Raw genomic sequence first — 10748 nt, 5'->3', positions numbered from 1 at the left:
CATCCTGTTGGGGATCACATCCTGTTAGTAGGAGGTATACCTCTTGTCCAATGGTAGCTGCTCGATTTGTTTTCGCCTTCTGTACCCTTTTTTTCTTGAACTATTCTCTGACTGTCTGGTCTTCGAGAAATTTCCAATTCTTCTTCTTCTATCTCCGGGGGCTACCCCACTTAGAAGATTCGATCTTCTAGTATTCTTCCGAGTATACCATCTTCTTCTATATTCTGCTGGTTGTCGAGTCGCTTAAGATGTCTTGGTCTTTTGGTGTCTTCCAATATGCATATCACCCTTTGTCTTGAGCTGTAGAGCTATCCATCTTGATACTTTAGACTCCATATGATTCACCCCTTTTGTTGATTTCTTGAGCTTTAAACTTTCTGGGTTTGTGGTGCCAATATCCTTGGTTTGCTTCTTTTGAGCAACAATCACAGTGTTCTTAGGGTTCCATTTCTCATCTTCTTTGGATTCTATTTCTCATCCAAAAACTTGCATCTTCTGCTTCAACTTGTTTTTGCCATGTCTTCTTAGTAATTTCCTCCTTTTCTTGGATTGGGTACGGATCTACCTGAAAGGTCCTAATATGGCTAGAGGGGGGGGGGTGAATAGCCTATTTAAAAATCTACAAATCAACTAGAGCAATTTGATTAGTATGACAAATAGCGTAATGCAAACTTGCTCTAGCTCTACAAGGGTTGCAAGCCACCTATCCAACAATTCTAGTTGCAATGAATACTTAGGCACACAAACTAGCTATGTAATTACTCACTAAGAGCTCTCAACCTTGCTACTCTAAAGAGCTCAACTAGATGAATGTAAATAATAAAGCAAGCTCTCAATTCTAATTACACTAAAGAGCTTGTATCAACTAGTTTGCAAGAATGTAAATGAGTGAGTAGAGTGATTATACCGACGTGTAGGGGATGAACCAATCATAAGATGAATATATAGCCAATCACCGGGAGAATGACAAAGAAGAGAGACAATCGATTTTCTCCCGAGGTTCACGTGCTTGCCAACACGCTACGTCCCCGTTGTGTCGACCAACACTTGGTGGTTCGGCGGCTAAGAGGTGTTTCACAAACCTCGTCCACACGATTGGACACCGCAAGAACCGACCCACAAGTGAGGTAACTCAATGACACGAGCAATTTACTAGAGTTACCTTTCGGCGCTCCGCCGGGGAAGGTACAACTCCCCTCACAATCACCGAAGGCGGCCACGAACAATCACCAACTCGTGCCGATCCTTCACCGCTGCTCCAACCGTCTAGGTGGTGGCAACCACCAAGAGAAACAAGCGAAATCCACAGCGCAACACGAATACCAAGTGCCACTAGATGCAGTCACTCAAGCAATGCACTTGGATTCTCTCCCAATCTCACAATGATGATGGATCAATGATGGAGATGAGTGGGAGGACTTTGGCTAAGCTCACAAGGTTGCTATGTCAATGAAAATATGCAAGAGTTATCCCTTGAGCCGGCCATGGGGCTATAAATAGAGCCCCCATCAAATAGAGCCGTTGTACCCCTTCACTGGGCAAAACATGCTCTGACCGGACGCTCCGGTCATACCGACCGGACGCTGGCCCTCAGCGTCCGGTCGCCCGATGGACGCCACGCGTCACCAGCTTCAAACGCTGTTCGTCAGATTTCAACGGCTACGAAGCTGACCGGACGCTCCGGTCAAAATTGACCGGACGCTGAAGCCCCAGCATCCGGTCATTTCCAGTAAGCTCCCCGAGGCATGTTTTTTCGACTGGACGCGTCCGGTCCACCTTGACCGGACGCAGACCAGCGTCCGGTGCTCAACCCTACCCACGGTGCCGTCTGACAGCTCGACCGGACGCAGCCTTTCAGCGTCCGGTCGCTGAGTGACCCAGCGTCCGGTCAGTAGACCGACGCCAGCATCATTTCGACCAACTCCATTTCAACTCTAACTTCTTCACCCTTGCTCAAATGTGCCAACCACAAAGAATTTTGCATCCGGCGCAATAGAAAATAGACATTTCATTTTTCCAAAAGCGTTGAATCCACTAGATCCTGCAAACACCTTGTGCACATGTGTTAGCATATTTTCACAAATATTTTCAAGGGTGATAGCACTCCACTAGATCCTAAATGCATATGCAATGAGTTAGAGCATCTAGTGGCACTTTGATAACCACATTTCGATACGAGTTACACTCCTCTTAATAGTACGGCTATCTATCCTAAATGTGATCACACTCACTAAGTGTCTTGATCACTAAAACAAAATGGCTCCTACATTTTATACCTTTGCCTTGAGCCTTTTGTTTTTTTCTTTCTTCTTTTCCAAGTTCAAGCATTTGATCATCACCATGCTATCACCATTGTCATGATCTTTGTCATTGCTTCATCACTTGGAGTAGTGCTACCTATCTCATAATCATCTTTATAAACTAGGTTAGCACTTAGGGTTTCATCAATTAACCAAAACCAAACTAGAGCTTTCACTACCCCACTTAGAAGATTTATCCTTAAATCTTCTACTTCTTGGATCCGATTACTTTCTGTGTAGATTGTTCTTCATCTTGTGATCACCCTTACTTGGTTTCTTAGTATATAACGTCTTGATTAGGCACACCCTGTTTAGCTGACTTTGTGAGAGGGCGGCATACGGATTTGACGGGATCGCGAGCCAACACAATGCTTCTGATTATCTAGGTTAAACTACTTCATATAGCAGAAAAACTCTAAATTGTTTTTTATAAAAAATATATATATTTCATTATTAATCTGATAATATTTATTATGAATCATAAATTTTAATCTTCTTAATATATTTTGTCAAACTTGATATTAATTAACTCATTAGAAAACAAGATTTACATCTTTTCGGGATGGATGGAGTAAATGACAACTGGAGATACAAACTAAGCGTAACTTAGCTAAGTTAAGCTCCTTGTGTTAGGATCGACACACCTGGGTTGAAATACTCAATCGGACTTGGGTGCTTGCATTTTTCTAGATTTATTCTAAGATTTAACAATGTTATTATTTCAAAGATTATATAAGTGGCATGCCCAAAAAGATGTAAATCTTGTTTTCTGATGAGTTAATTAATATCAAGTTGACGACCAGAAGGGCATAGCTCTTCTGGCGGTGACGACATCCTCTCCCTTTTGCTCTTCCTTTGGCGGCGCCACCCTCCTCATCGTCCTCCTCCTAGTGACCCTCTCCCCGCTTAGCTCCCCCTTGCCCCACCCGCCTTGACGACGACCATCGATCTAGCGTTGACCTTCCCGTATTGACGCCCCTATCCGGACTTTGATCTGCCCCCGCGTGCGCCTTACCAAGATGGAGGCGAAGCTGCTGCAGCAGGAGGAGGGCGTCGGGGCTCCACGTGGCTGTAGGCGCGCCAGGAGTCTCCAAGTGCGGTGGTGCATGTTAGGGCAGCGGTGGCGGCAAAATTTAGGTGGAGTAGGCAGTGGTCGATCCTTGGGTACAGGCTAAGAAGTTGCACAGCCACATCGCCGATGACAACCACACCACTGAGGTGATTGGTGAGCCCCTTATCCTATCTCCCTTTCATCTCTCAGTCTTCCTTACCCTGACTCCCTCTCACATATCTAGGGCGGAGATTTGACAATCTAGCATGGATGGAGGAGGAAGCACTGTGCGAGGTGGGTAGTGGATCGACAGTGGTTTAGGCACCCCTTTTTTGTTTTCTTAGTCGATTTTCAAAGGTGACATGCAGTGTCGACTCGGATATATGTAATTAACACAGACAATAACACAAATGCAAATGGACTCGTGCCTTCAAAAACCAACTTTGGCCATATGTATTAATGATTTTGGTAGCAATGACGGCAACATATAGTGGAAAAAAGTGTTACTACAAGGTTTGGATGGTGCCTTCCGCAAGACGAAATCAGTTCCCACTGTTGTAAACGTTTAAAGGCCCCTTTGGTCTAAACGTTTAAAGGCTCTTTGGTACTTTGAAATTTTTACAGAACTTTCATAGGAATTAATTTATTTTCATAGAAAAAATAGAAAATAGGAAAAATTCCTCCAATCCAAAAATGCCTTCCCTAGGTAGCTATGCACTACCTCTGTTTAGAAAAAAAAAATACAATCAAATTAAACCATCTTGAGTTTGATCATATTCATTTAGAAAAATAAAAATATCTATGGTATCAATAAGAATCATTAGATTTGTCGTGTAATATTTTTCATTGTATATATATTTGGTGCTATAAATTGTGATATTCATTTCTATAAATTTACTCAAAATTTGAGATAGTTTAAGCAATGATACTACTATAATTGTATCTTTTAGAACGGAGGTAGCACCTTAACCCTACCATGACAAAAAAAAAATGTAGCCATAGCTAGTGTAGCAAGCAATCTTGTGCGAAGAAAAGAAGAGTGTAGCAAACAATAACAATCTATGTAGGCGAAAGGCATCTACTTACTATTTATACACAAGATAATAAAGATGGACGTGCTGCCACTAAAGATGGCAACAGGGCCCGATATCCGATACCCGACGAGTATTTGATCCATTATGGGACGGGATGGAATCATATCTTTACCCGCGGGCATTTAAATGGGCAAAAATCCATCCCCGACGGGTATAGCGGGTACGGAAACATTTCCTGTTTACCCGTCCCCATTACCCGTTGGGAAACCCAACTATTTGAGCTATCATGCGAGTATTAGGCCAAAAAAGCTCAACATAGGTATTTTTGCCTAAATCTGAACAATCATGTATATAGTTTGTGTGTTTTAAGAACCCTAGTTCAATTTTTCCTCACCATCTCCGTCAGCAGCACAAGCACGTCTGCCTCACGAGCGCTCATGCCCCTTGCTTTCTCAGTTCGGTCTCTCTGCCACCTTTGCTCGTCCTCCTCGCAACCTTGCTCCTTCTCCTCGGCATCTCCGAGGCTCCGACACTTATACCCGGGTAAAGAAGAAACGTCTCCGATTATAAAGCTGCGACCCTAAGTGTCTTTGTTTATCGGGTATGTAGTACCCGTTGGGTATCTGTTATCCGACCGATGGCCGACGGGTATGGGGGTAGGCAAGAATCTATACCCGAGATAGTTAATGGGGACGGGGACGGAACGAATTCTCCGTAGCAGGGAAGAGAACGTTCCAGCGATACCCGATGGATACACCCCGTTGTCATCCTTAGCTGCCACTGCCAGTGTCGACGCAACAAACTAATCGTCTTATGCTGTCATCACTCCATACTGTTTCTACTACGTCTGAATGAAAAATTATTGTGGAAAAGAATAGCGATGCCTGCGGAACCCCGAATGTTGTGGCCTGTGAATGAAGAATGAAAAGGAGGATGGAGTGGAGCACGGAGCACGAGCCGGCGAGGGTCGTGCGTGGGACGGACGCGGAAACCCGTCGCCATCCGGCCCACCCAGCAATAATTGTTGATTCCTTCCTTGTGGCTGTGGTTGTGGTTGGCCAGCCATCTTTCGTTGGGAATGGGAATGGGAATGGGATCGCGATCCGTGTCCGTGTCCGGAGGGGGAGGAAGCGTGCTTCGACGCTCCACGCAGCGCCGCCGGCGATTTTTTTTAATCTTCTTTTATCCAAAAAAATTGAAAAGGAAGGCACCCGGCCGGCCGACGGCGACCGTTTGCCGACCTGCATTCGGGATTCCCTTTCGTGGGCTAGATCTTTCGGCCCATTGCTCGCTTAGGTTCCCGGCCTGTCCTAGTTTTCTTTCCCAAACTAGTCATGGAGATCCAAATGTGCTGCCGATCATGCGTGTACGTGCGCCGTTAGCCCATTACCAGACGTCCAAACCTTCCATCGCTGCGGACGGTCTAATTTCTTTTGGAATCTCAGACTTTATTCCGTGAGCCTGGCGGCCTGCTGCAGGCCGTGCGAGGGAGAGATGGGCTGATGTGGGCCATTTTCTTTTCTAAAAAATGCGATAACTTTGTAATCCGTTTTCGGGTTGCACCGTTACATTTTTTTAATAGAATAAAGACCATTACAATTTTTATGATGACATATGTAAAACTAAACCTCTAATATATATATATATATATATATATATATATATATATATATAATTAAATATTGATTACACTTGGCATATGTACACACTACCAGAAATTTTGGCCTGGTCCGCCACTGAATACAGGTTTCGATGCTTGTCTTAGTTCCTCCAACCTCATTACCACTAGCATTGTACATGTAGACGGTATTTAGAAGAAAAATATCATAGCGTCATTTATCAGAGAGGCCCAGGAAGTTTTCTACGGTAGTACTAATTCATATCGCTGGGAGCGGCAAAAATAGTTATTTTAGTATCGAAACATAACAACAATTTTGTGGGAGTGGAAAACAAGCACACACAAATTCCAAATATAAAGTAATCTAATAATAAAATGAGACACCGTTTCTAGAGGTCAGTTTTAATTTATAGAATCCAGCTAAGCAATTTGAATGGAGTATAATTTATGTTTATGGTATCAAGGGAATTCGCTTAAATAAAAAGTTACTCCTCTGTTCCAAAATAAAAGTCGTTCTCATTTCCCAAGAAGTCAATTTTTTTTAACTTTGACCAATTATATATAAAAGAATATTAATATTTATAATACATAGTATCATTAAAAAGATCATTGAATATACTTTCATAATAAATTTATTTGAAGATATAAATATTACACGTATTTTCTATAAACCTCCTCAAAATTGAGAAAGTTTGACCTGATTTCTATTATGGGACTGAGGGAGGAAAAATTATGAAGCGCTGTCTCTCGGTATGGCACGGCCGGCGCAGAGTACAACATCTTGTTAAAAATAATTAATTAATTAAGTGCAGAGGATGATCAAATGGAGGCACAGGCTATCTATAACGACAACACACAAAATATAAGATCCTTTCGTTCTCTGGTAGCGCTACAGGTAAATGATTCAATATCTATTTAGTATTTTTTTCAATAATAAGATCTAAAAGAGAATTTTTTCTGTAAATAATTTTTTAGGAGAGAGAATATCTATATCTAGATTGTATCTCTTAGGTAATCTAAAATAGATCTTCCGTATAGATACTCTATTAAAGATTAATTTTATATCTCTTAGTTCTTATTCTGGATTTGGATGTCACACTTGACCTTCCCTGAGACGCAGCGCCGACCGCGCACACACTCTCGTCTCGCCTAGGACTGCACAGCCACCCAACACAGCGGTCAAACAAAGGCAGCGGCAGCCGGCAGGAGCAAGAGAGCCGGCAGGCAGCGGCATAACACCCAAGTCACCTCCGCCTCCCTCGGGCTCCAAGAATCCGGAAAATCCCCACCCCACCCCGAGGCTGAGCCGACGCCGGTGATGTCGTCGGCGGTGCCCCCGCCGCCGCCCCAGCAGGAGGCCCCCTCCGCCGGCGGCGACAAGGTCCTGGCCGCGGCGCAGCACATCGTCAAGTCCCTCGCCACCTCCAAGAACGCCGCTGATGACATGATCCGCATACTCTCCGGCTTCGACAACCGCCTCTCCTCCATCACCAACGACCACCTCTTCCCCTCCCCGGACCTTTCCACCGCCTCCGACTCCGAGATCTCCGCCGCCGCCTTCGACACCGCCGACCAGGTCATCCAGCTCTGGGACGCCACCCCGGAGGCGCTCGTCTTCGAGGCCCCCGAGGACGACGTCACGCAGTACCTCGCCGCCGTGGACGTCGCCATTGACCACCTCGCGCGCGGCGGCCCGGTGGGCGCGCGGGCCGGCGTCGCCGTCCAGCTCGCCATGGCGCGCCTCGAGGAGGAGCTGCGCCACCTCATGGTCCGCCACGCCGTCCCCATCGACCCCATGGGCCTCTTCTTCTCGCTCCGCCGCCTCTCGCTCGAGTCCATGGACGACCTCGACGCCTCCCCCGACTTCGACGCCGCCACGCCGCACAGCCTCGCCCTCGACGCCACCCCCGCCGGCCCGGACACCGCTCGCGGCGCCGCCCTAGGATCTAACCCCTTCGAGGACCAGGTGTTCGACCCCGTGCGCCCCGAGGCCGTCGAAGACCTACGCGCCATCGCCCACCGGATGGCGCGCGCGGGGTACGCCCGCGAGCTCGCCGACGCCTACTGTGCCGTCCGCCGCGACCTGCTCGACGAGTACCTCTCCGTGCTTGGCGTCGAGCGTCTCAGCATCGACGATGTGCAGCGCATCGAGTGGAAGCTGCTCAACGACAAGATGAAGAAGTGGGTGCACGGGGTCAAGACCGTCGTGCGCGTGCTGCTGGCTGGTGAGCGCCGCCTCTGTGACCAGGTGCTTGATGCGTCCGATGAACTTATGGAGGAGTGCTTCCTTGAGTCCACCAAAGGATGCATTATGCAGATTCTTAGCTTTGGGGGTGCCGTGGCGGTATGCCCCCGCTCGCCAGAGAAGGTCCCTCGGATCCTTGACATGTACGAGGCACTCGCAGAGGTGATCCCCGAAATGAAGGACTTGTGCGTAGGAAGTTCTGGGGATGGTGTGATCAGCGACGTGCAAGCCATTCTCGATAGGCTTGGGGATGCTGTGAGGGGTAACCTGTTTGAGTTTGGGAAGATGTTACAGCAGGAGACCTCACGGAGGGCAATGACAACTGGAGAGATCCATCCAATGACACGCTATGTCATGAACTATTTGAGGTTGCTGGTTGTTTACAGTGAGACACTTGATGTACTCTTGGCTGATGACAGCAGTGATCATGATGCTTTCAGAAGATCTGATGATCAGGATCAGGAACACTTGGAGAACATGACCCCTTTTGGAAGGCGTCTTCTGAAGCTGATATCTTACCTGGAGGCCAATTTGGAGGAAAAATCTAAGCTCTATGAAGATGCTGCCCTGGAGTGCATATTTGCCATGAACAATTTACTCTATATTGTTCAGAAGGTAAAGGATTCTGAGCTAGGAAAGGTTTTGGGTGATCACTGGATAAAGAGGCGGAGTGGCAAGATTCGACAATATTCAAAGAGCTACCTAAGGCTTTCTTGGACCAAGGCTTTGTCTTATTTCAAGGAAGATGGACATGGGAGTAGTAGTGGTAGTGGGAGTGGCAGTGGCAGTGGCAGTGGGCATTCAAGTTCGAGGATGTCCATCAAGGATAGGTTCAAGAACTTCAACATGGCCTTTGAGGAAATTTACAGGAACCAGACACTCTGGAAAGTTCCAGATCCTCAGCTCCGGGAAGAACTGAAGATATCAATATCTGAAAATGTGATTCCAGCTTATCGTGCTTTTCTGGGCAGATATGGCAATCAAGTGGACGGGGGAAGAAATCCAGGAAAATATATAAAGTACACACCAGAAGATTTGGAGAGCCAGCTATCTGATTTATTTGAGGGATCACAAGTGTCTGCCAATCACTCTAGGAGAAGAACATAGTTCATGGTTGGCAGGATCATGTTGCAGGTATGATTTTGTTGAACGGATTGATATTGATGAACGTTTGTACACATCACATCTGTTGATTGGATGCTTGTTCCCATAGTTGTCACTACAATACTGTAATACAACATGTGAAACTTTTGATATGCTTACTATTGCATAGTGTGAACGAAGAAATGATGTACATTTATTGTCCTGTTGTTAATTGCGATCTGTGCTGACTATTTCGCATTACTAGGTAGGGTACAGAGTGTCCAAGGGAACATGTTCGGTTCGATTAATTGGGGTTGACACATTTCTTTCTTTCTTTTCTTTTCTTTTTTTTTGAAAGGAAGGGGTTGCCACATTAGTCATGTGTTGTGCAGTCGCAGTCTTTTGATGGTGGTGAACAAATATGTGATGCTAAACAGAAAAAGTTTATTTTTGCACCTTCAGTTTTTTCGGGTTATCCATCTTGTACTTGCAATGTCAGAGAATGAAAGTTTACCAGCTAGCTCATTCTTGACACTACCGGTAGCTCTGACTTCATTGTTTTTTACTTGACCTGTGACTTGTAGGCACCTTGTGCAAGGAACTCTGCCATTTAGCCTTTGATGATAAATTATTTCTCTGTTATCACTTATTACTTTTTCATAGTTTCAATTTCCATACACTGGTGTCTTATTCAGCCTCATTTTTATATATATAAGAGCTTGCCATTCAAAAGTTTTATTTATGTGGTGCATGCTGCAACCAGTGTATTGAAGTATCCGTGGATTTCACACTTAAAATATTATGCTTTTAGGACATTGGTTATACATGTAATCAATTTGGCATAAAAAATCAGAGGTCCTGCGTTTGAGACATGGTTGGCCCAAATACATGGAAAACCATAATTGTGATGCTTTAAGGGGTCTCGTCTGTTCAAAGTAACATCAAGAGGATCCCATGGATCGACATGGTCCTACCATTGTTGAGTTCAGAAATCAGAGTGCAGTTATAGTTCACTTGAGAGTGTTTGAAGTATAAGTAGGTTGCCTGTTTTCCTCAGCAGCTTAAATTTTTGAGTGAACTAGTTAATGCTTTAAACTCAACTCTATGTAAATGGTACCTGAATGACTGAATCACCATTGCATGCCATAGCGGGCTAAACACTAAGGTGGAATTATAGGTCTCCATTCAAAAGTTCTTTTACACGATAGTGCATGCCACAGGGAGCTAAACACTGAGATGGAATTATTGCTTCCCATTCAAAAGTTCTTTTACACAATAGAACTCTCCAACTGCTGCTTGCTTTCGCCCAAACATGGCCTTTGTGTTGCAAGTTACAACATGCTCCACATGCGAATTGGAAATTATACTATAGTAGTATTCTATTTGAAACTTGTCTTAGACAGCAAATGAGCAGAAG

General features: G+C 45.2%; 1 protein-coding gene across 1 annotated transcript; it reads left to right on the top strand.

Annotated features, from left to right (window-relative positions):
- Positions 1-7162: 7162 nt before the first annotated feature.
- LOC136473855 (exocyst complex component EXO70B1-like) lies at positions 7163-9570 on the top strand. The gene has a single exon (XM_066471498.1). The coding sequence runs from the start codon at positions 7322-7324 to the stop codon at positions 9353-9355; it is 2034 nt and encodes a 677-aa protein (XP_066327595.1). The 5' UTR covers positions 7163-7321; the 3' UTR covers positions 9356-9570.
- The last annotated feature ends 1178 nt before the right edge of the window (positions 9571-10748 follow it).

Source organism: Miscanthus floridulus, chromosome 8 (assembly GCF_019320115.1).
Source record: "Miscanthus floridulus cultivar M001 chromosome 8, ASM1932011v1, whole genome shotgun sequence".
NCBI classification, from domain to species: Eukaryota; Viridiplantae; Streptophyta; class Magnoliopsida; order Poales; family Poaceae; genus Miscanthus; species Miscanthus floridulus.
Note: the sequence above shows the minus strand (reverse complement) of the source record. Positions and strands in the feature narration are given on the sequence as shown.